Source organism: Oreochromis aureus, linkage group 8 (genome assembly GCF_013358895.1).
Source record: "Oreochromis aureus strain Israel breed Guangdong linkage group 8, ZZ_aureus, whole genome shotgun sequence".
Classification (NCBI taxonomy): domain Eukaryota; kingdom Metazoa; phylum Chordata; class Actinopteri; order Cichliformes; family Cichlidae; genus Oreochromis; species Oreochromis aureus.
Window position 1 is genome coordinate 12290045 of NC_052949.1, and position 25362 is coordinate 12315406.

General features: G+C 38.1%; 3 protein-coding genes across 5 annotated transcripts; 1 reads left to right on the forward strand and 2 right to left on the reverse strand.

Annotated features, from left to right (window-relative positions):
* The first annotated feature begins 301 nt into the window (after positions 1–301).
* Positions 302–3417, forward strand: LOC116328779 (zinc finger protein Pegasus). Of its 2 annotated transcripts, none has more exons than XM_031750652.2 (4): positions 302–360; positions 641–797; positions 889–1077; positions 1254–3417. In XM_031750652.2, the coding sequence occupies exons 2-4, from the start codon at positions 662–664 to the stop codon at positions 2180–2182; spliced, it is 1254 nt and encodes a 417-aa protein (XP_031606512.1). In that variant the 5' UTR covers positions 302–360; positions 641–661; the 3' UTR covers positions 2183–3417. The 2 variants fall into 2 exon arrangements, with proteins under 2 accessions (XP_031606512.1, XP_039472262.1); XM_039616328.1 differs by lacking the exon at positions 302–360 and adding an exon at positions 379–402.
* Positions 3418–3568: 151 nt separating this feature from the next.
* On the reverse strand, positions 3569–6590 carry LOC116328845 (L-seryl-tRNA(Sec) kinase). 2 transcript variants are annotated; one of them, XM_031750746.2, is made up of 6 exons: positions 6275–6590; positions 5380–5581; positions 5058–5259; positions 4877–4952; positions 4090–4183; positions 3569–3993 (listed from the first exon to the last, which is right to left on the reverse strand). In XM_031750746.2, exons 1-6 carry the CDS (start codon positions 6491–6493, stop codon positions 3779–3781), a joined length of 1008 nt encoding a protein of 335 aa, XP_031606606.2. In that variant the 5' UTR covers positions 6494–6590; the 3' UTR covers positions 3569–3778. The 2 variants fall into 2 exon arrangements, with proteins under 2 accessions (XP_031606606.2, XP_031606605.2); XM_031750745.2 differs by having other exon boundaries at positions 5344–5581.
* A 4694-nt stretch (positions 6591–11284) lies between these two features.
* On the reverse strand, positions 11285–22705 carry zgc:174164 (uncharacterized protein LOC570656 homolog). The gene is made up of 22 exons (XM_031750740.2): positions 22576–22705; positions 22170–22276; positions 22003–22079; positions 21832–21910; positions 21674–21750; positions 21138–21330; positions 20983–21045; positions 20611–20682; positions 20346–20515; positions 20125–20215; positions 19472–19602; positions 18234–18405; positions 17208–17297; positions 16902–17097; positions 16662–16773; positions 15690–15870; positions 15449–15535; positions 15254–15359; positions 13192–13312; positions 13003–13102; positions 12020–12057; positions 11285–11913 (listed from the first exon to the last, which is right to left on the reverse strand). Exons 1-22 carry the CDS (start codon positions 22643–22645, stop codon positions 11790–11792), a joined length of 2457 nt encoding a protein of 818 aa, XP_031606600.1. The 5' UTR covers positions 22646–22705; the 3' UTR covers positions 11285–11789.
* Positions 22706–25362: the final 2657 nt, after the last annotated feature.

Consider the following 25362-nt stretch of genomic DNA (forward strand, 5'->3'; position numbering starts at 1 on the left):
AATCCTGTTACTCTTGTGAATCTTTAACTTTGTGTATGTACTTATGAAATTAAGAAATCACACGAAAGAGACAAACTTATGCCAGTTTCATACGTGTGTCATGTGCAAAATTATGGGGCCATTATTGTAGGCTTGTGAGAATGTGTGTGTGTGTTTCCATCTGTTTATGCGTACTGAAACCCATGTGAGCGTATTCAGATTTCACCCAGGTTCTTAACTGTCTGCCATTAAAAAAGACAACGACAGACCTACACAAAAATAAGCATAGGTTATATTTTTCCTATAACAGCGAAGGCAACAGTTGCGTTTGGGTGACCGCTAACATATCAGAAAAAACGGAAGCGATCGCATGTTCGCCAGGTAACAGCATGAGATGATAAACTGTCCCCATTAAACTCTGCTGTTAGTTCGAAAAAAGGGTTTGTCAGAGTTGTTATGGCAAAATATTGACCACAGTAACGATTGTGCTTAATTTGGGTGTTAAAATTTAAAATACTAGAGCTTAAATATATAGGTACTGTTAGCACTGCTGCTAAAAGCTGTAGGCTAGTCATTAAGAACGCTAGCAGCAGTAGGTTAGCTGCTGTCAGAATACCAAAGCAGACTTGTCGCTATCACCTTTTAATCTTTTATTTATCAGGCTCAGCACATGTGAAGGAACATGGAGGAGATAAAGACCGAGCCCGTGGATTTTGTAAAGGAATTTCAAGAATACCTGACCCAGCAAACCCAGCATGTCAACATGATTTCAGGCTCCGTTTGTGGTGAAAAAGAGACAGCGGAGTCCTTTCAAGCCGGTGAGAAGGAAGCACACTAATATACAAACAACGTATTTACGTGTTTACTAAGCAAAATCAGATGTTGAAGTCATGCTGTGTTTGTTTGTAGTTGCCCCAAGGTGCGAGCAAAATGGTCTGGACCCCCCGTCTGTGGAGGTGAGACTGTCTGTGGAGGATGGGTCAGATGTGCAGATGGATGGCCTGGAGAGGACCTGCGATGGAAAGTATAAGTGCAGTTACTGCAGTTATGCAAACAAGGGCATGGCTCGCTTAATAGAGCACATCCGCATCCACACAGGTCAGACTTCCCACCTTGTAAATATCCTTGATATACAGCTGATAAAGTGAAATACTGAAAAGCTTCACCTTGTTTAAACCTTGTGTAATAGACACTTCTTTTCCTCAGTGCACACCATCACAGTAAAATATGCTGGTTAATATCAGAGTTATAACTGCAGTTATTTCCTTGCCCAGGAGAAAAGCCTCACCGCTGCCAGCTGTGCCCATTTGCATCTGCGTACGAGCGTCACTTGGAAGCCCACATGCGCTCACACACAGGAGAGAAACCGTACAAGTGTGACCTCTGCGCCTTTCGATGCAGTGACCGCAGCAACCTGTCGCATCATCGGCGACGCCGCCACAAGCTTTTGCCCACCAGGGTGGCACGCTCTCCTTTCTCCAACAAGAGAATGCTGAGCGCTTTGCAGAAGAGGACGGCCTCGCTGGGGTTTGGACGGCGCCTCCTCATCAATCTCAACCCGCCCTCCGTGGTGATGCCAAAATCGGATTTTCTGAATGACTTGTCTCACAAAATCCACCATTTAAACAGCAGCGAGTATAAGAACGCTCCCAGGGTGGATGAGAAGGAAAGTCGCAACAGGAGTGCTAATGGTTTGACTTTTAAAAACCCACTCGACCACATGTCTACACTAGCCGGTCAGTTGGCTGAGCTCCACCCTGAGTCTCAGACTCCCGTGTCCCCAGACAGGGAGTCAATAAAAGATGAGAAGCCCATCCTAATACATAATGTCTCCAGTGAACAGGTTGCAATGTGCTCAAATGGAGTGCAGATATCATCACCTAAAAAAGAATCTCCCACCTCACGCCACGAGAACTGTAGTCCTGCTCTGAGCCTTGGCTTTGAGAACAACATGAACGCTCTGACTGGGTGTGTTAGCAACAGCCAGTCGGGCACACCCACCCCTGCCCTCACTATACCGGACCAGCAGGTCATGTATAAATGCCAACATTGTGATATTCACTTTTCTGACAATATCCTCTACACTATTCACATGGGCTGCCACGGCTATGAACATCCATTCCAGTGCAACAGCTGTGGGCATAAATGCGCAGACAAATACGATTTTGCCTGCCATTTTGCCCGTGGCCAACATAAAAAGTGATTTCTGGCAGCACAGATGCATATGGAGCTTTGTTTTTGTTATATTGGTTATATTTAGCAACTGAACATAGTGAGACTGTTTTACATTTCATGTTTTAAGTTGTTTTTTTTATTTTACACTTCTATATCTGCACTATACTATTGCCTTACTGCTTTTCTACCTTAATCCCAACTTTGGGCTTCTCATATTAGTTGTGAGTGCACAAAACCACACATGACACATTGCAACACGGCATAGTTTGTTGTTAGTTAATGCCTTATGACATCTGTACTCCTTTGCTCATGCAGCTTATTGGATTTGGCATTATGGGATGGGATTTGCAGTGTTTCATCGCTTTGGAGTGAGTCATTAGGATTTCATTCAGCCTGTTGAGTAAATCACATTTATAAAGGCAGCTATATACACTGATCAGCCAGAACATTGAAACCACTGACAGGCAAAATGAATAGCAGTGATTATATCGTTACAGTGCAGTGAAATTGGCTTTTGTGGCCCGTCTACTACCTGGAAGGTTGGTTGGTTGGTTGATCCTCGGGTGAGCTATTGAACCCCCAAAGTATCAATTGGAGTGTACGTGAGAATGTTAGAAAGTGCCGTGTGAATGTGTGTGTATGTGATTGGGTGAATGAGGTCTTGCAGCTATACAAGTACCAGTTCATTTGCCAGTGTTCAGATCAAGCCCCACAGTGCATCACCCTGCTGCCAACAGGTGCAGTGTCCACACCATGAATGCTTAGATCTCTGTTTTCCAGCAGGAAGGTGGGGCCCAGTTCAATATTATGAGGGTGGTTTTAATGTTGTGGCTGTTGGGTGTGGCGTATAAATTATTTTTTTTTAAATACAACACCAAAACAGTATTAAGCACCAAACATTTCAAGCTCAACCAGCTTTGTATTCACAGTGGAGCCATCGAGCTGCCATTCTCACCACCATTTATAAATTGCTTGTTTGCCTAATAATTATGCACAAGTCTCAATCATGGTTAAATTAGCCGGACACATTCCTCAGTGGGAGTTGTGGTTCTCATATTTATTTATATCTAACCTCAGAGACTACAATTAGTAGTTTTTTTCCTTTTTACAGTTGTGTTACATCCCTTTTTAAAAATTAATATTTATATACTATCTCAAGTAACTTTGTTTTTCTGTACATACAACTTTAAAATCAACCATAGCCACTTACTGTCTGTATATTAGCCAATGCTGAGCCATATTAAAGATCCCATATAACCCTCATTATGTTACATGTAATGTGAACTAATGTTAGCGGCTTTCCGTTTGTGCAAATCTTGGACACATTAACTTGTTTGTACATGATAATGTTAGTATGGGCAGAAAGTGTGAGTGAGATTAATAATGATCCATTTACTCTTAATTACCACACTGTACCATATCAGGAGAGAAGTCACGTAGACATGTGAAATCAGTTGAGGAGAATTTATTTAAAAAAATAAACATTTCATTCACAGTTGTAATTACCAAGTTATTAAATTACAACCATTTACGAGTGTTTCACTTAGTAGCAGAAAAATAATTTTTAAAAAGCATTTTCAATTATTACATTTAATAAAATAGTACATTGGATATTCAGTCAAGCTTATTTGTCATTTATGATTCTAGACAAGATTTCTTTCAAGTCATCATTAAAAATTTCAGCTGCTCTCTTCACTGCGTGCTCTACGTCGATTTCCTCTTCTTGGATAAATGGCACGTCATTCAGAAAATGTTTCCGCAGGTTATGAAGGAACGTTGCTTTGGATTCACTCAGCTGAGCAGCCAAAGACCTCATGCGTTCAGGAGGTACTTGGTTCTCTGAAATTAGGCAAAGACGAGTTGATCATTCAGCTAGGCTTCAAGTGGCAGCATGCTCTGTTAAACTTGAAATATTAAGCATTTTCCGAGGCTGACCTCTGGCAGTTTTCATGGCTTCGGAGATGAGGCGTCGACAGGCCTGGTCAGCCTGGTGGACAACACTATTGGCACATTTCAGACGATCAGTTTCCTGCAAAATAGATGATGATATATGTGCAGGTGTATGTCTTAAGCCAATACCTATGTATATATGAAAACAGCAACATGTATAGAAATAATTCAGCTATGCATAATGGTATTTCTCTGAGTTCTTGCATTTCCACTACTAATGATGCATTCTTACCTCAGTGCAAAACTATCCTTTTAATATGTTTCTAATTTTCCACTTATTATTATAATATGTAGTATTGAAGGACCTGTTATTACTACTGTAGTATCAAGACAAGACTACCAGCTAGTACTGTTGTTTATGATCATAAGTGATTATTTTTTTAAACAGTATGTGTTAATAATGAATCATTGTTATTATTATTGCATGTTGATGATGATATATTTTACACCCTCGCCTTCATGTTTTTTCCTTCTCTGTCTCCTTTCCCATCCCTCATCCATGCCCTTTAAGGTACTCGGTATAATGATGTTCCAATATGGCTGACCGTATGGCTGACAACCCACTTATAAACAGTCTCACCCCTTAGGGTCTGAGGGCTGTTTTAAAAGGGGGTCATGCTTGAGGTTGGCTCCCTCTGATTAGGTACTGTTGATTTGAAGAGTCTTGACTATGCGTTATTTCATATGTTAAACCTTTAGAAATGATAGAAATGATCTGCTTCTGTAGCTACATCACTGGCATGTGTCTCAAGTTTACTCTACAGTGTCTCACCTTTTGTTCTTTGTTATCTTCCCCCATGCTTAGTGGGTTACTTAGTGCAGAGGAGATCAATTCCATCACCCTCTGGCTGAGGATAAGCCACATAGGAGAACACAGAGGCAACAAATTAAAGCCTGACTTATGAATTGACTTTGGTAATTAATCTTTATGGCTGCTCTTTCTGCTGCCTTACATGTCAGATTTGGACACAGTTCCTGTGCTGTTAAGAGTAATGCTGTTAATCTCCCATGAGTTCTTCTGAGGATTTGGAGACTCCAACCGCTTCACCATCTCCAGTATCACCTCAGTGGGAACTGGCTGAGACCTGCTCTGGTTTCTGCTGATGCATGATTCTAAATCACACTGTAGGTAGACCTGGCAGAAACCCAGCGAATCTGCAACATCAGAAGACGTTAACCCAATATTTGAAGAGCCGCATAGCGTTAAATCGCAAATTCAGTTGATAAGAAGGTTCTTACACTTCCTTGCAAGCTGACAAACTTCATATCTCATACTTGGATAGTAGAAGTTGTCATCCAGTAGAAAGACGAGAGGTGGCTTCAGACCTTTAGGCCCCATCAGAGCTTGAGTGCACTGCTCCCAGGCAGCAATGCTGATCCCAGAGCTGCTCGGTGCCTCTGGCAGTATTTCTGACTTCTCCAAGAACTGCTCAATACAGTACAACACTGCTTGTCTGTGTGACTTCCATTCAGTGTGCTAGAGAGGAGAATCAGTTCTAAAATTAGTAGGACATACTCAAGCTACTTATGATGTATGGAGACAATATTGATTTTAAAAACAATCTGCTGCAGAATAAAAGTACTTTGAATATTTAATACAGTCACATATCGTGCAGCAGAAGGTAACATTACAGGGAAATCAAGAAGCTTGTTGTTTATGTTGGCTCAAGACTTACAGCAGGTTGTTTACTAATGTTGGGTCAATCCCCAGCTCCTGAACTCTATATGATGAAGTGTCCTTGGACAAAATACTTATCCTCAAATATCCTATGATGCAAGTGCTAAAATTTACCATGGCCTAAACTATCTGATGTTTTATCTATCTCAATGTTTTACCCTTTCCTAAACTGGGAAAAGGTAAAACATTGGATGGAAAAGTGTAGTGAGAGTTACCCGAGTTAGCCAAAAAGACCAAAACAAATCTAACCTCTAATCTTCAAGCACTGAACACATGAAATTTACTTACATGGATGGGTAAATTGACCTAACCTAGTGCTGTCAAAGGGCTAAACCTTTTATTTTTTTACCTTTTCTATTAATTAGCACCAAACTATAGCTTTAATGTAAAGCTATACTATTTTGATTGCGTTCTCTAATAGTCATAATGCCCTACTATAGCTAATATTACGCAGGATGGTTGGTTCACATTACATTTGAATCATGTCCTTACCATTTCTTGTAGGTTAACACCATCCTCGACCACTTTGGTCCGAAAAGCTTGCTCTGGGATCAGGTCATCGTATGGCACCACAGTGGCTCTCCATCCGTGCTGTGCGGCGGTACTGAGAATCCGGCGGGCCAGGGTAGACTTCCCAGCAGCGGGTAGCCCGCAGAGGACACACAGACAGGCCGAAGCCCTGCTGACACTCACGGCCTCCTCTGTTGCCATGGGCTACGAGAGAGCAGCTTCACAACCCAGCTTCTACTTACATTTGTACTCTGTTTGCAGCCATGTTGGATATTAACTTCCGCATATTCTTCCGCATGTCATTTCCTACCGACGTCCTTCAAAATAAAAGCACATAATATTTTAAAAGGTTACTCCAAAAGAATTTTAAAAATTTGACTGTTGTAAACGACCTGTTAGGTCGTGTTGGACAGTACTAAATAATATTGTAACTTGTAACTAAAGGATTGGAATATCCAAATAACTTTCAAATACAAAATAGAACGACTAGTGACATAAAACAAATCGCAAATGGTTTTAATGACTTTTTTCTTGATGTTGGTCCTAGCTTGGCTAAAGAAATTGTAAAATCTGTGCACCCTCCTAAAACTATTAATGTAGCAAACTCAATATTTATGAGGGGAGTAGATGAAGAGGAAATTATGGATGTAGTTACATCCTTTAACTCCAAGAAATCAACTGACTGTGATGGCATTGATATGGACTTAATTAAAGATATTATTGGATGTTTTGTGAAACCATTTATTTACCTACATATGTAATCTGTTATTACAAAGCGGATTATTTTCTGATAAGATGAAAATTGCAAAGGTAGTTCTAATGTATAAAGCTGGAGATAACAAACTATCGGCCCATCTCTCTACTACCGCAGTTCTCTAAGATACTGGTAAAAGTATTTTACAATAGATTTTATGACTTTATCACAAAAAACAATGTATTATATGAGAGTATGGATTTAGACCCAAAATGACCACAATGCATGCCTTAATGGAGTTTATTATTCAACTGCTATTGAAAACAAAGAATATGCTGTCGGAGTTTTTTTAGATTTAAAGAAAGCATTTGATACAGTTGATCACAACCTTTTACTTAACAAACTATGTACATATGGGGTCATAGGGGTGGCATTATCATGGGTTAACAGTTACCTTAAAAAACATAAACAATTTACCCAAATAAATGCCATAAAGTCAGAATTGAAACCTGTTGTGTGTGGGGTTCCTCAAGGATCGGTTTTGGGGCCGCTGCTTTTCATATTGAACATTAATGAGATATGTGCAATTTCAAAGTCTTTGAAAATAATATTGTTTGCGGATGATACAAACTTACTGTGCGTGGAAGTAACTTGGAATAACTTCTGAATGAACTAGAAAATGAATTAAATAATCTGAAGAGCTGGTTTGACCATAATAAATTAACATTGAACCCGAGTAAAACAAAATTCATAATATTTGGGAATCGCACATATTCTACCAATAGTAAACTGACAATAAATAACAGTGAATTAGACAGAGTATCTGAAATACAATTCCTTGGTGTGATAATACATCACAAACTACCCTGGATTCCAGACATTACTTATATCAAAGGCAAAATATCAAAGTCTCTGGCAATGCTCTACAAGGTTAAGGATCAAACATCATTATATACTCTCTATTGTTCTATCATACTGCCATACATGACAAACTGTGTGGACATGTTGGGAAACACGTCTAAAACACACACCCATCCAATATACATTCTGCAAAAAAGAGCAAGAAAGATAATAAATAAAGCTACTTCAAGAGAACCATCAAATCCACTTTTTATCAAATTAAATATTCTCAGATTTAAAGATTTGGTTGTCCTCAGAACTGCGCAAACAATGTACAAAGCAGCAAATAAGTCTTTGCCCCACAACATTCAGAACTTGTTCCAAATGAGACCAAATACTCATGACATGAGAGGAATCCTTATGTTCAGCAAGCCAGTAGTAAGGACAAATGTAAAATATCACAGCATTACAGTCAGAGGAGTTAGTGTGTGGAACACCTGTACAGATGAAATCAAGAAAAGTAAATCAATACAAAAATTCACACGATTGTTCAAAAATAATAAATTGCATGCATACAGGAAATCTTCCTCTCAGTGACTGAGTTGTCTCATTGTGTCCTCATTTATTATAGATCAAGGCCAGAGCAACCAAAGCTTAAGTGTTCATTAAGGTGTTTGTCACATAGATATAAAATAAGCTCAGAGATTAAGCAGGTGTTAAACACAGGGTGATTAGTTTATGTAAAAATGTAGTTTGTTGTTGTTTTGGTTTATGTGCTGAAAATGGTTTTATTTGTGTATGTTCAATGTGTTAGACTTGTACATAGTTAAACTTATATGGATCAAATAATGTTGAATTCTGGAGATGGATTTGTAAGCAATGAAATTTGAAATAAGGGGGTAGGAACAGGAAAAGTGTAAACTTCATCCTACTCCTTTTCGAGCACACACATTCTGTAGACATAGATATATACATGAAAACTTGATGATTCTTAAGTTTTGTTTTTTCTCTCTTGTTATTTCAATTATATTTGCATGTTCGAAATAATATTTCTTTCTTTCTTTCTTTCTTTCTTTCTTTCTTTCTTTCTTTCTTTCTTTCTTTCTTTCTTTCTATCTATCTATCTATCTATCTATCTATCTATCTATCTATCTATATCTTTCAAAATATGTAAAAAATATCTAAGATATGATGAAATGATTTCGAGTCAGTTTTGAGTCACATTCCTCAATCAATCAATCAATCAATCAATCAATCAATCTTTATTTATAAAGCACTTTTCATACAAAAAAAAAACTGTAGCACAAAGTGCTTTACATGGTTAAAAGCAGCCCACCCCACCCTCCCACTCACTCCCCACACTCTCATTAACAGAAACGATCATGAATACACATCCCCCCCACACACACACACACACACACACACACACTTAAAGAATAATATTAAGTTGGGTACGCATTAGCCAAGTGAGGAAACACTATCACAGGGAGCCATCTGCACCGGGAACCAGTCACAGACCGCAGCCTCCAGGCTGGGCACGCAGCAGGAGGGAGGCAAAGAAGCCCCCCAGCCAGGCTGAGAAGACCCACAGAGCCCCAGCAGCCACGGTCGATCACAGCCCCGGTGCAGAGTGCCCCCTCCGAGGAAACACTGGAGATATAACCTAATAAGAATATAAACAGGATAAAGAGATAAAATAAATAAGAGTGGGATACAATATAAATAAAAAATGAATAAGAATAAAATCAATAAATATTAGGTAAAAACTAAATTAATAATATAAATAGAATAACAGGATAGAATAAATAAGCATAAAATAAATAAACGTTAGTTAAAAGCTAAATTAAAAAGGTGGGTCTTGAGCCTGTTCTTAAAAACATGTATGTTCTCTGCGGCCCTGAGCTCCTCCGGCAGGCTGTTCCACAGACGAGGACCATACCACTGAAAAGCTGCCTCTCCGTGAGTATGCATCCTGACTTTAGGGACAATCAAAAGGCCAGTACCAGAGGACCTCAGGGTCCGCGAGGGTTCATATGGTAAAAGCAGATCTGAAAGATAAGAAGGCCCAAGACCATTAAGACATTTAAAAACCAATAAAAGAACTTTAAAATCGATCCTGAAACACACGGGGAGCCAATGCAGCGATTGTAAAACCGGTGTAATGTGGGCCCGCCCTCTGGTCTTCGTCAGCACACGAGCTGCAGAGTTTTGCAAAAGTTGCAAAGGTGAAATATTCTTTTTGGGGAGACGAGAGCGCAGGGCATTACAGTAATCAATGCGACTGGTAATAAAAGCATGCATCAGCATCTCCGTGTTGGCCCGAGAGAGAATAGGGCGGACTCTGGCTATATTTTTTAGATGATAAAATCCAATTTTGGTTAGGTGTTTAATATGTGGGATAAAACCAAGCTCAGAGTCAAAAATAACACCCAAGTTTTTCACTTGTAGTGAAGGGCATAGTGAAAATGCCTGTAATTTAGACAAGAGTTTCTCTCTCTGAGCCTCAGGACCGATGATTAAAACTTCAGTCTTGTCCTGGTTAAGCTGTAAAAAGTTTTCTGCCATCCAAGATTTTATATCTAGAATACAGTTAAAAAGGGCATCCATTGGTCTGGTGTCATCAGGAGACACGGAGATGTACAGCTGAGTGTCATCAGCGTAACTGTGGAAGTTCACTCCATGCCTCCTGATGACATCGCCAAGAGGGAGCATATACAAATTAAAAAGTACAGGGCCTAAAACCGACCCTTGGGGCACACCACATGTCATTTTATGGATCTTAGAGGAGCATGTATCCATACACACCATAAAAGTTCTGTCTGAGAGATAGGAAGTGAACCAGTTGTGTACAGCACCAGAGAGGCCCACCATGTGTTTCAGTCTGTTTAAAAGTATAGCGTGGTCTACTGTATCAAAGGCTGCGCTTAGATCCAGTAGCACCAGGACTGAGAGCTTTTGGGAGTCCCAGTTACATCTAAGATCATTTAAAACCTTTAGGAGAGCAGTCTCTGTGCTGTGGTTCACCCTAAATCCAGACTGAAATATCTCCAGGATCTGTTTATCAATCAAAAAATTGAAGCCTGAAGAAGTTGTTATTGGCAAAGCCACTTTTATATACCCTTTATTTATTTAAAAAAAAAAGAGTAAAAAAGACGCATAGTATTGAGGGCAACAGAAATTTCTAAATAAATAAATTGCAGTTCTATCAACATATCCTAAGTGGTCAAAATGGGCTGGATGCTGAAGCTTTATTTAGTTTTACATTTTACTTTTTGCCATTTTGACTCTCTATGATTCTACACACAGTGTTTCTGTTTCTATTCTTAGTGTAGAAATAATTTAAAAGCCACAAGAATTTTTTGCAGTAAACATTTGTTTTGGCGACTGTCAGAAACTCCAATTAATGATAACATCATTTAATTGCCTAATAAAAGCCACAGATAATAAATGCCATGAAGTTAGCCTTCGCTAAAGTTATTTATTCTGTACTTAGAAACATGTATAAATGTGCAAACTTTGACAACAGAAGGGCAAGTATTAAAGCAATGACATTGCGCTGAAGACCCATTTGCATGATACTTTGAACAACTCAGTTACAATGAAACAATCAAAGTCCATTTTTGATACCCTTCATTATTACATTGCACACATTAAAACAATTGCATTTAACTGCAAGAAACATCAATAATACATATTTTTTTTAAAAAGCATGATGATGTAAAATATAAATTTTTTTTTGACATTTTATTTGCATGTATCCCCAAATAGTAACAAAGACCTAATAAAACAGTCATTTCAGTAAACATTTACCAGCCTCATCCACCACCACATAATAACAGTCAATCTTACAAACAGCGTGCCTTTAATTATCACAGTGTTTTAAAATAGTCTCTTCATACAGTGTTGATCTGTAGTAAATTCAAAACTTCAGAAAATAATTTAAATGATACTGTATGAAAACAATTAGCTTGGTAGCTGTTTCGGTGGGATTGGTCTGGGTACTCCAGGGCCCTGTACAGGAGGTGGTTGTTGAGGGGGGTCATGACTGTTTTCATCATCCCAGTAGTTCGTTTCTCCGTACCTGAAACTGACAGATTATGTTTAAAGTGAGTCAGAAACTGACAGCTTCAGTTTCCATTTATCTATGAAGGAAGTATGGATTTAGTTAAGTAAAAAAGTAAGTCAGTTCATACCCAGAAACTGGAGTTGAGGCAGCTGCTGGAAATGCAGGCTAGAATAAGAACAAGGCAAACACAACAATGAGCAACACTAAACACTAAACATCTAACCGAGTTACTTTTCCTCTTTAGGGATTTGCATTTTCACTAGAAAATAAACAAACATTGCACTTCACGTCCTTCACACAAGAAAGTACACTCTTTAAGTTTTAAGGTTTTATGCATCAGGATATGACATATTGCATGATGTCAGCCAAAATGCAGAAACTGTGTGTGAAAAATGAACTACACCCTGTGATCCAACAGCATCTAAAACCACCTTAAACAGCAATAACTTCATGCAATCATTTAAGTCTCATGTGACTGTGGACAATGTTGTTTCTGTTAATTGAGCTTTGCATGCACAACTGTCTTAAAGTCCTGCCACAGGTTTAAGTCTGGACTTTGACTGGGCCATTCTTTGACTGGGCTCCTTTCTTTTTCAGAATGTTACAAATTTGCTTTGCAAAGTTTGGTAAACTTTGCAAAGCTAAGCTGTGCTGCCATGTTTTCATTTTAAAGAGAAGCGGCTTCCTTGACCAACATTTTGTTTCTGTTTGTGCCGTCATGGAATTGTTGCCATTTCTCCAAGCATTGCATGGTCTGACCTTGGGATGAATTTGGGAAGACTAGCAGCTGTCTCGAATGTGTTCCACTTGTGAATCTTTTTCACTGTAGAATGATGGCCTTCATATTGTGTGGCCTTATAACCCTTCCCAGATTAATAGACAGATCATTTAAGTTCATTTCTGATGTCTTTCCTGCTGTGCATTTTCACAATTTCTGTTCATTTGAGAATGACACAGTTTGTTCTTGTGCCTATCAGGTTGCATTTAAATCATTTTAGAACCTGTTAAGGACATTTGTAACATGCCCTGAGATGTAAAAGCCTTGAATCGACAGAGTGTGTACTTTCTTTTAAACCATAACTATGAAGATAAGAGGATAAATATATTTACCCGGTTGGTGGGACGCTCCGGTGGAGGTATGGTTGTGGCACCCGTTTGAGCATTGCTGTTTGAGCCTGCATTTCTGTTTTTGGTTTGAGTCTTACGTAACCTGAAAAAAAAAAAAAAAAATCAAAATGTACAACACCATATGAAAAACAAAACTATTTGTATGTACACTTAATTTGAGTTGAGGTTTACCTTTTGATGCAAGGCTCTAAGGACTCTCTCCTAAAGATGTAAAGGAGCACCAAAATGAGAAGAACCAGAAGAGGAACCACCAAGAGGAAGAAGATCAGCAGGCCATTTCTGAGGGAGTAGTCTTATGCAAAAAAGAGACGTTTGTTCTTTATTAAGTTCAGATGTGAATTAGGAATAATAGTGACATTTTAATTGCACCAGGAAGGAACTTTCTAAAAGTTCTGCTTTTCATAAGATGAAAATTAATAGTGAACTATCACATTGTTTTTGATCCAGCAGACATACCCTGCATGTAGTTGGTGAAAATGAAAATTTTCCCATACAGACGATACAACAGCAAATGCTACGGCAATAATGTCTCCCCTAATGAAGGGATAACAGATGACTGTGTATCTACTGATGAATTCAGATGGTCATATTGACACACACCGGACTTACAGTGGCTTGCAAAAGTATTCGGCCCCCTTGAACTTTTCCACATTTTGTCACATTACAGCGACAAACATGAATCAATTTTATTGGAATTCCACGTGAAAGACCAATACAAAGTGGTGTACACGTGAGAAGTGGAACGGAAATCATACATGATTCCAAACATTTTTTACAAATAAATAACTGCAAAGTGGGGTGTGCGTAATTATTCAGCCCCTTTGGTCTGAGTGCAGTCAGTTGCCCATAGACATTGCCTGATGAGTGCTAATGACTAAATAGAGTGCACCTGTGTGTAATCTAATGTCAGTACAAATACAGCTGCTCTGTGACAGCCTCAGAGGTTGTCTAAGAGAAGATTGGGAGCAACAACCCCATGAAGCCAAAAGAACACACCAGACAGGTCAGAGATTTAGTTATTGAGAAATTTAAAGCAGGCTTAGGCTACAAAAAGATTTCCCAAGCCTTGAACATCCCACGGAGCACTGTTCAAGCGATCATTCAGAAATGGAAGGAGTATGGCACAACTGTAAACCTACCAAGAGAAGGCCGTCCACCTAAACTCACAGGCCGAACAAGGAGAGCGCTGATCAGAAATGGTGACTCCGGACGAGCTGCAGAGATCTACAGTTCAGGTGGGGGAATCTGTCCATAGGACAACTATTAGTCGTGCACTGCACAAAGTTGGCCTTTATGGAAGAGTGGCAGAAGAAAGCCATTGTTAACAGAAAACCATAAGAAGTCCCGTTTGCAGTTTGCCACAAGCCATGTGGGGGACACAGCAAACATGTGGAAGAAGGTGCTCTGGTCAGATGAGACCAAAATGGAACTTTTTGGCCAAAATGCAAAACGCTATGTGTGGTGGAAAACTAACACTGCACATCACTCTGAACACACCATCCCCACTGTCAAATATGGTGGTGGCAGCATCATGCTCTGGGGGTGCTTCTCTTCAGCAGGGACAGAGAAGCTGGTCAGAGTTGATGAGAAGATGGATGGAGCCAAATACAGGGCAATCTTGGAAGAGAACGTCTTTGAGTCTGCAAAAGACTTGAGACTGGGGCGGAGGTCCACCTTCCAGCAGGACAACGACCCTAAACATAAAGCCAGGGCAACAATGGAATGGTTTAAAACAAAACACATCCATGTGTTAGAATGGCCCAGTCAAAGTCCAGATCTAAATCCAATCGAGAATCTGTGGCAAGATCTGAAAACTGCTGTTCACAAACGCTGTCCATCTAATCTGACTGAGCTGGAGCTGTTTTGCAAAGAAGAATGGGCAAGGATTTCAGTCTCTAGATGTGCAAAGCTGGTAGAGACATACCCTAAAAGACTGGCAGCTGTAATTGCAGCAAAAGGTGGTTCTACAAAGTATTGACTCAGGGGGCTGAATAATTACGCACACCCCACTTTTCAGTTATTTATTTGTAAAAAATGTTTGGAATCATGTATGATTTTCGTTCCACTTCTCACGTGTACACCACTTTGTATTGGTCTTTCACCTGGAATTCCAATAAAATTGATTCATGTTTGTGGCTGTAATGTGACAAAATGTGGAAAAGTTCAAGGGGGCCGAATACTTTTGCAAGCCACTGTATTTGTCATAAGTCATAACCAGTGAATTCAGACGTACCTATTTGAGCAGGACCGCTGTCTATGCTGCCACCCCACCCTGACCTGTCACAGTAGGGTGGGCCCCAGCCATTTTCACAGTGGCAGTGACCTAGGTTGTTACAAACCTGAAATAAACATTAAAGAGTAAATATCCAGCATGTCCTAAGTGGCTGGAATCTGAGTAAAGAAAGACAAAAAAAAGAAGAAATTTTACCCCTCGGCCATTACAGGTAGTTTTTGCATCACAGGTCAAGTTGGGCAGGAGAGCAGAGGCATTCACACACTGAAAGTTCACACAGGTCTAAAAGAAAAGTAATGTTACTTACTGGTGCAGTTAGATTGAGTCATTAGCAGTTTTTCCTTATGATGTTGACAGTATTTTTGTAGAAAAGGTGACACCATATTTGCATTAGTTGTTACATTTCTTTCCTTTGGCATTAAAATAGTTTGCTCACCTTTCCTGTAGCACAGGGGCTGCCAGGGTTAACATAGGCTGGGTCCAGCACATCTGTGCCAAGGTTGAAGTCTGCATTAACACAAGTCTGCCCAGCAACTATTTTGATACTGACTGAGGCACCGAGAGGAGGTTTATTCACATCCACGTTGGTGCACTGCACCTTTCCACACATGGCATTTCTGTGTAACAAAGTAAAATTAACAAAATCAATCACAGTTGCAAATGACTTAAACACTGGATGAAAAAAAGGTAAATCTAATCTTTAACTGAAATGCTACAATTGCATCTTATCACTCAGATAAAGTAATGCTACTTTTTTTTTTCAAACACATTCACATATGCTTAACTGAATACATGCTGAATTTAGTGTACCAGCAAAGCTTCACATGCTCATGATGAGAGAGGAGATTCATGACATCATACTTATCAGCAATAGGTTGAAGTTAAAACCCAAGAACCACACTTTTATTTTATAAACAAGTATAATCTACACTTCTGGTTTCTCATGTTTTTAGTTCAATGAGTAAATATAATCTCACATTTAACATTTGGCAAATAAAAGGAAATAAGTTTGTTCACAAATAATGTTGTTCCATAAGAAATCATGGCTAGAATTAAGTATCAAAACATAGTTAGGAAGGTGCTTGTTTCAACCAAACATCTTTGAAAAGCGAACTCCAACAGGGGATCAAAAAATGGAAAATAAGACGACTTAGAAAGTGCCAAATTATAAGAGTAAAATTGTCCATGTTTTCATTAGATATCATTAGATATAGCTATACATCGTTGTACAAAAAGAGAAAAGTCTGAGGGGATGGGATTAAGATGGGAATTCTTCTCAGATTTGACCGACTTTATAAAACAAAGTCGATGTTCAACATGACTAGCGCAGTACTTTTTCAACACATGTTATCTAAAATCCTTAAATTCATGAGATGATGAATTAATTACATCATTAGAGAGTACTTACGCTGAAGTACATTTGATGTAGATTCCATTGGTGTTGATTCCACAGTTACCAAACCGATCTCCCTGAAGATTTGCATCTTGGAAACAAATATCTGCTGCTTTTATTGCATTATCTGCCAAAAAGAGAAATATAATCCAGAAAAAAGAACAAGAAAAGTCTGAGAAGTCTTGCCTAGTGATCGTAACCACATTAGTGAAAACTAAAAGCATGAAAAAAGTAATGAATTATTATTAGATGTACCTGGTGCAAACAGATGTCTGCACTGATAATCATATGTCTGACAGCGTCCTTCATAGCAGTACGCAGCATTATTTTGACAGGGCAGACCATCCATGAGATAAAAGTCATTCGGACAGGATTCATTTCTTCCATTACAATATTCAGGAAGATCACAGGTATTGACAGAATCTCTGCATGGCGTTCCTGCAACTTTCAGCTAAAAAACAGAAGAGAGAAAAAAGTTAACTCACCCACATTTCCAAATGTTTTTCTTGGTGCAAAAAGCACAAAAATCAACCATAAATCTAAATCCAACACATTTCAGACCTGACAGTTTTCACAACATGCTCCGTGAGCACATGCAGACCCGCGGGTAAATGTGCATGTGGCAGCATTGCAGCACTTGTTCGTACATTCCTGTATGAAACAGATGAAAGAAAAGACAGTTATTAATTATTTAAACAAAAGATACAAAAGTTCAACACCGCCAGAGCATTTTCACTCTCAGAGGCATGAAGCAGAAGTGTAATTGGGTAATTGTGCCGCAATAAGTGAAATTAATTTACAAAAAAAGGTTGCAATTCTTTGCACATTGTATTCAATTTGTAAATGTCTGTTTTCATATTTAGACATCCTGATATGATATGATGTGATATGATATGATATCTAATATTCCCTCTCAAGACTTGATGCAATTTAAACAGATGGTGCTATTAATTCAAATTTCTAAGGCATGTAAGAAAAACCTTTACATGATTACCTATTGTTAATGCTTGTTATTAAGTATTATTTCCAGTGTGTTTGACTTTACAGTACTGAGCAAAAGACTTAAGCCACCCCTTATTTCATTATAGTTTGCAAGGAAACTGGAAAATAATTGCAGTGATTTATTGAAACTTGCAAACATACATGGACATACAGTGGGGGGGTTTTTTTCCCCATTTGCTGCAGATAGATTTCCAGGTCGGTCACTTCTCCTTTTTTTCCCCCATCCGTCCAGTTTCCTCAAAAATTTGCACACCATACCAAACATGCCATGTTTTTGGCTAATAGCTCTTTGGCAATCACCTTGATGGTGCTAAAATACAATTTATGATTGCTAAACTATGCTATTTTTGGTATTTCCTGAATATTCAAAAAATTTAAGTGAAGTAGCTTAAAAAATATAATAATGAAATAATAATAAAAGAAATGACATTTAGATGAACTCTTAGAAAGTCTAAAAAACTATTGCTCAATAAATAAATAAATAAACAATTACAAGAAAGTTCAGCTCCCTGAAAGCAAAATATAAAGAAATGAGGGTTGGTTCAAGTCTTCTGCACAGTACTATATTTGACAGCAGTACTCTACCTGTGGTTTGCCACAATCACACTGCTCCCCTTGTTCCAGTAGGCCATTGCCACACTCAGGATTGCTAATCACATTTGATGCAGAGGGCTGATTTCTCAGACACAGGCCTCCTCCTCTTAAAATCAGTGCTTCAAAATCTGCTTCACTGCATTGGCTAAAATGTGTGGCACCACTGCAAAATAACAGGATAAATCATTTATAGAAATATACAGTTGGACAGGCCTCATATAGATTTTTTTAAAAACCCTACTATAGTGAAAGGTTTCTGTTGTCAAATTCTAAATATCTATACTGATCTAAAACCTTTATATATCTTTCAGCATTGATGGTCCCATTCCAGATGTTAAAGCTGCCATTTCCATAGGCACTAACGCACCCACATACCATCAGAGATGCAGGCTTTTGTACTGAGTACTAACAAGTCAGATGGCCCCGCTCCTTTTTAGTCCAGCGCCCATGTTTCCGAAAAAGAATTTCAAATTTTGATTTGTACAACCACAGAACAGTTTTTCACTTTGGTTCAGTTCATTTTAAATGTGCTAGTGACAGCGTTTCCAGATAACGTTCACATACAGCTTCCTCTTTGCATAATACAGCTTTAACCTGCAGTTCACAGACAGTGATTTCTGAAAGTGTATCTGACCCACGTAATGACTTGAAGATCACAGGAATGCAATATTCATTTAAAGACTTCTCCAGATTGTCATAATCTTTGATTATATCATTTATTGTAGATGATGACATATACAAAGTCTTTTTTTATACTGAGGAACATTATTCTGAAATTACTTGACAATTTCTGGGCAGTTTTTTCAAAGGCTGGTGAACCTCTGCCCATTTTTACTTTTGAGAAATTCTGCCTCACTTTTTTTACCCATATCATATAATATTATTGTCCTGTTGTCTCATTAGTTGCAAAATGTTTCTTTCTAGTATCACTTTTTCATCCTTCTGTGGCCCCCATCCCAACGTTTTTGAGTTGTGTTGCTGATATCATATTCTAAATGAACTAATACAAACCGTACATTTCCCAGTTCAAACGTTTGATACGTTTTCTATGTTTGATGTATGCATGTTTGATTTATGACCTTTACTAGTGATTGGATTCATTGTTTCCTTAAATTTTACATATCGTCCCAAATTTTCAGAATTGGAATTGTAAGGAATGTTAAAAAAAGACTTCTATGGAAAAAACAATAAATTAAACATTTTTTGAACATTAGTGAAAACTGTATTACCTGGCACCTCCTGACATGATGCAGCTTGTTCCATTACAGGCGCAGTTCGCAGTGTCATGATTCATGCCCAGGTTATGACCCATCTCGTGAGCCACCACAGTGGAGACAAAAGCCAAATTCTTGTCGCTGAACTGTAAAAACAAACACAGGACATTAAATGGTGACATTTTAACAGCATTTATGCCCAATTTGCAGCTCCTGAATTTGAAATGAGAGTTTAAATCAATGATATGATGAATCATTATTCGTGTATAGCCAGAAGAAAAAAATGTAAATGAACTTAAAAGCATATATCAAAAATATCTACTAAAAGTATAACATTATATAGTATATAGCTAGATTTCTACTAATATTAGAAATCAATTTATCGATCTAATCACTTTCTTAACTGCAATAGCAATAGTAATAGCAATCTATACATGTTATACATTATGCTGTTTGACTGATAAGAAAAGCAGTTTACAAAAATGCAAGAAATGTAATAATACATGAAAGATGCCTTGTCACGGTGGTGGAGTGCATTCAGGTATAACCTGTTTGACTAGAGTAGAATGTATTCAAAGCCTGCGAGAATAAGCTGCAGTTTTCATGAATAATGTATGATTGGTATCAGTTTCTGTGCCGGTGTTAGAAGTTAACCGAGATGAACTAACCACATTGATTCCTCCAGAACTTGAGGCAGAGCAGACTGTGCCCACAAAGGCCATACCTAATACACCTCCTGGATAAGTCCCAGACCGACCACTGACAAATATGGAAAAAGGGATAAATGTGTCAGAGAGCAGTTGATATTCTGATATTAAGCATTATTGATACAACATCCTGCTCAGAAAAAAATAAATAAACTAAAGGATAAAGACCACGTGTTACTTACACAATGAGTTGTCCAATGTCATGCCTGATTTTGGGTATCAGAAAAGTCTTCCTCCACTGAACAAAATTTCCCAACACATCTCCTCCACTGCCTTCCACACTAAAAGGATTACTATCCTTAAAAATCTCCAGGCCCACCAGGACAACTCGGATGTTCAGCTGCTTGTAGTACTACAACAAAGAGGAAAATAAAACATACCAGTGTTTTAGTACAGAATCTAGTTTAATTAGGCACATTTTCTTTTACAAACAACTTAAAATCTCACCCCGTCCAGTAGATTAGCCATTTGCACCATCTCCTCTCTCACCGCTGTCGCATTGTTTTTCTCAAAAGTATACTGTCAACACATTTAACGTAACAACAATAAAATTAATTTGTATTTAATGGCGTTTATATTAACATGCTGCTCAATAGATTTGGCACTATATTTTACAATATAAGCACTCCAGATTTTGTGGGAAAAGCAATTTTAAAAACTAAAAACTGAATGGTGACACCAGGAGTAATATGTTCATTTACTGCACCAGTTTACAAAAGTAAATCCCGTGCAGCCTAGTCATTATTTCCATATCAGTGAGTTCATAGACAAATATATATCTATATACCTATCTGTCTACATATATATTTACACACTCACCCTGAGATTATCCACAACCAGCACCAACTCCACATAACTGGTCTGTGGTAAATTGCGTTTTCTCTGTTAAAGCAACAAAATCCCCCAATGATTTTCATGTTGTATAACCTTTTAACACTGCAAATATATGTTGAAGTAACAAATGAGCATCTAACCCGCAGCAGAGAAGTTAAGGATTGGCCAGGCTTGAAGGGTTCGTGGCTCGGCGCTGAAGTAGCCTCAGTAATGACTCCACAGGTGATGGGCTCGGTCTGAACGTCCTCCAAAAGGTAGAGAAGGTGGTCATTGGTGGTGGACTGTGGCACAGGCTCCAGGCCAAAGGCCTTATTTTCAAAGAAGATCACACCCCTACAGAAAAGCATTCCAGACATTCTAAGTGACAAATGCTCTAATCCTATTCAGGGGCTTGGCATGGCAATCCTGTAGCAGTTACTATGAGCTCAGGAAACTTAGATAATAATAATAATAATAATGCATTGGATTTTATATAGGGCTTTTCAAGGCACCCAAAGCGCTTCACAATGCCATTATTCATTCACGCTCACATTCATACACTGGTGGATGAATGTGGATGAACTTTAACCTTCCTTACAGAGGTTAAAGTAAATAATTGGCACTTATCGAGAACATTTCCCAATAAATAGAATAATTGGAAAATAATTTAAATTGTTTTAAATAGGGATGGTCAAACCTGAGACCAGAGCACGTGCTCAGCGCTACCATTGAATCCTCATAGCCTTCCACCTCCCCATGGTAATAACAATGTACCTGAAAAACAACAAAATGTAAACAGGTTTTAGTGTTAATGCTCAAGACCAGCCTTATAACTTAAGCTGTGTTTCAACATACATGTTGTTTTGGATACGATGTGTTGTAGTTCCCGGCAGCGTCACGTGAATATTGAACAAAATTTGGGTGTAAGAAGTCTCTGAAAAGAAAAGAAAACATGTACATATATATATTTTTTTGTCTGCAGCTTTAATATAAGCTTATAATATCACTACAACCAAATTCACATACCTGTTCTTTTTCAGATGAATGACATGCTTTTGGTTGTTTATGTTGACTGCATATGACACTGTCTCATCTCCATATTTCTTAATATGTAAAGAGCATTTTTTTTTTTTAAAAAGTTCATATTAAACGATCAGCTGAAAAGATAATTCAGTCAGGTATCAGGTACTCACATCTTTTAAATGACGTTGTCTGTTGATGCTCCTAGACCCTCTATGAATCACTTGAGGATTTACAATGGAATACTTGGAAAGCTTTGATGTAAACCCCTGGAAAGCATCTGGAATGTAAATTCAACAAGATACTATAAAAATAGAGAAGTCACTCCATGATTACCTAATGCAAGTTCTCAGGAAAGGAGACATTTAAGAACACACCCAAATTAAAATGACCAGAGCAACATTTAAGCTTATTTTGCTGTACTTTCAGGAGCTAAATATGTCCTGATTAACCACACAAAGCTTTTTTTCTGGACTTTTTTTTCTCCTTTTTTTTTAAGAATGAAAAATTCCAAGTTTTCGTCATATGTCCTTTAACATCGACAGCCTACGCATTTAGCCAAGCTCAGAGGAGTCTTACCTCTGTTATCGATCCCAAAAATAAAGGAAAAAACGAAAACAGTTATTAGGATGGGATTTTTGATGATCATTTTTGAAGTCTGTAGATTACGTCCCCGTTAAGCCCACGGAGTGCCTGCTTTGAGTCTTTGCTTCCTGCTCCTTGTCAGGTGGCTAACGATGGGTGTGGCTATAGGCAGGTGAGGTGAGCGACTTAGAAAACCAGACTTTGTTGCAGGGACAATTCAAAGCGATTTGTCAGAGGATTTTTACATGAGAAGTTTTGTTTTAAGTGTTAAAGGTTATATTTCAGTCCTACCTTACAACTTTGTTCCAAATAACTTTTCTACTTAGAGAAGCTTCCGTTTGTTTGTGTTGATAATATAAAGACTGCAATCTTTTTAACAATGTTTGCTGAGTGGATATTTTGATATATATATAGAGAGAGAGAGATATTTTGACGTATATATTACGTCAGGGTTAAGATCTCGGAGGCTATTTGGAAGTCATAAATTCGAGGAGCTTATGGATAAACCAATAGCATATTAGACTAGTGATGACATGGTTTATGGTACCAAACCTAAGTATATACGACAGAAATTATCAGGTTGTATCACTGAGATCAAGATTTATTTTCCCCAAGAAATACCTGTGTACAAAAGACATTTACAGTCTAATTTCAAACAAGTAGGCAGACAAACACATATGGTAAAGCACAATATTCACGTTCACAAACTAGAAGGCATGAACAAAAGTAACTGCTGATGGATTTAATTTTTTAAAATATATTTTTTAACACAACCAGAATTTAGCTTCATAATTTTTATTAAATCATTTACATTTTATTTTTGGTGGCTCATTTCATTGGTCAAATCCATTCTTACCAAGTTCAGTGTGACAAGAAGTGCAGCTAAAATGAGCTGTAATTAAATACATTCCTTCCAATAGAGGCTTATAAAAAAAAAAAAAAAGATAAAGAAAAAAACCTCATAACATGCCGCTTAGTTATTTATTGTTTGTTAAAGTTTTTATATAAGACACATTGCTGAGTGAGAAAATCTTCACCTGTTATAAATGACACAATCAAGGTGTTAGAAGCAACTGTATCATCATAATCAAGTGCACTGATCTCACAAATAGTGAAAGAGAAACTATGTAGGTTCACCCATAAGAAAACATTTCTGAGTATCTTAAGAGGAGATAAAAGCTGATTAGTGATCAGTAGGGGAAAAAGGGAAAGCAAACAAAAAAAATGCTGTCATGAGCTTTGTTTACTGTTGTCTGTTCTTTGAATTATTATTATTACTTTATTCCTGGAGTTTCAGTTTATTCGCTTCCCCCTTCTGTTTCCCCATGGTTAAGGCCATCCTTGTGTTTGGTGTCACAGTTTTGTTATTTCCTGTTTTATTTTGTTAGCCTCTCTTGTCTTGTCCGCATCGTGTTTAGACTTGCTTTTCCTGTCTCATTATCTTTGATTAGAATCAGGTGTTTCTCATTATCCTGCTTTGTCCACTTCCATTGATCACTTTGTGTGTATTTAAGCCCACTTCTTGCTTTAGATTTTTGCTACATTATACTACTTTTGTTTGGCTACTTGAGCTGCCCCTGGTTGAATTTCTGGATTCTGTTTGTTTAATGGCCTTTTGGATCTTTGGCGTCACCTTAATAAAGTACCTTTTCAGTTTTCTTTGAGTCTGCATTCCAGACAACACCCAGCCAAAGTTACACCTATTTATAACAACAAAGCATTCAAGTTTCGTCACCATGAAAAGTTTTACTATGCACCATTGGCTGAATACTTTTTGGTGTCATGCACTTTTATTTCTCAGAATTAAAAACAAGCTTATGTTTCTTGAGAGATGTCTTTCAAAAGCAGACTTGAGATTTACAATGGCCAAATCAAAAGAAGATCCTGCATGAATTGCATGAAAATATACATTACAATAATGACAGAAATAATAATAGTTACTTACACAGAATTTCAAGTTCAAAAAGCTGACCTGATAAATTCTATTCTCAACTTCAGAAGAAGGGAGGTTTATTTGGATTTCAGCAAATAAAATGGCTGACACTATGATGCTAAATGGGTGCAAGGCAGGGCAAAGGTGACAATAAGGAGCAAAGGGTCTGATAGATCCAGTGAAATGTCACTCTGCCTTGACTTTGGAGGCTCTCAATGCAGTGCAAGTGCAGAAAAGTATGCTTAAGGTTTAGAAGACGGATAAGTAATTAGAAGTCAATGTTTCAAAGTGTTGAGAATAATTAAAGTAATTGTTCAATTTGTTTGTGTCAGAGCCAAGGGCGTAGATTTGGCATGGACAGAAGGGACATGTCCCCACCAATATCCAGCGATTATTGATTTGTCCCCACCAATAATTTGATCTCTTCGAGTAAAGAAAAACAAAACCGATAGAAAGAAAAAAACCGATCTGTCAACGTCTCATTCACCCAGCGGTGCAGAAAGAGTTAAATTATGTTCTCTACTGGAGTCCTACCTCCTGTGACAAATATGGCCAATGTGATTGGCTGTGCCTATCAGGGAGCTCTGTTTAGTTTTAGCAGCGGCAAGCCTGCGCTGCCTGCAAGGAGGAGAGGAGGATGGCAGCAAAAAGGAAGAACCTGGATATAACAAAGTATTTTTCAAAGAAACCTGTAAGTCACTTAAAGTCAAGTTCACTCATAAAATGTGTCCGTCATAATAACGTTACAGGCTATGCTAGGCCATACATGCCAACACTCCTGATTTTTCCAGGAGAGTCCCAAATTTCAGTGCCCCTCCCGAAAATCTCCCGGAGCCACCATTCTCGAG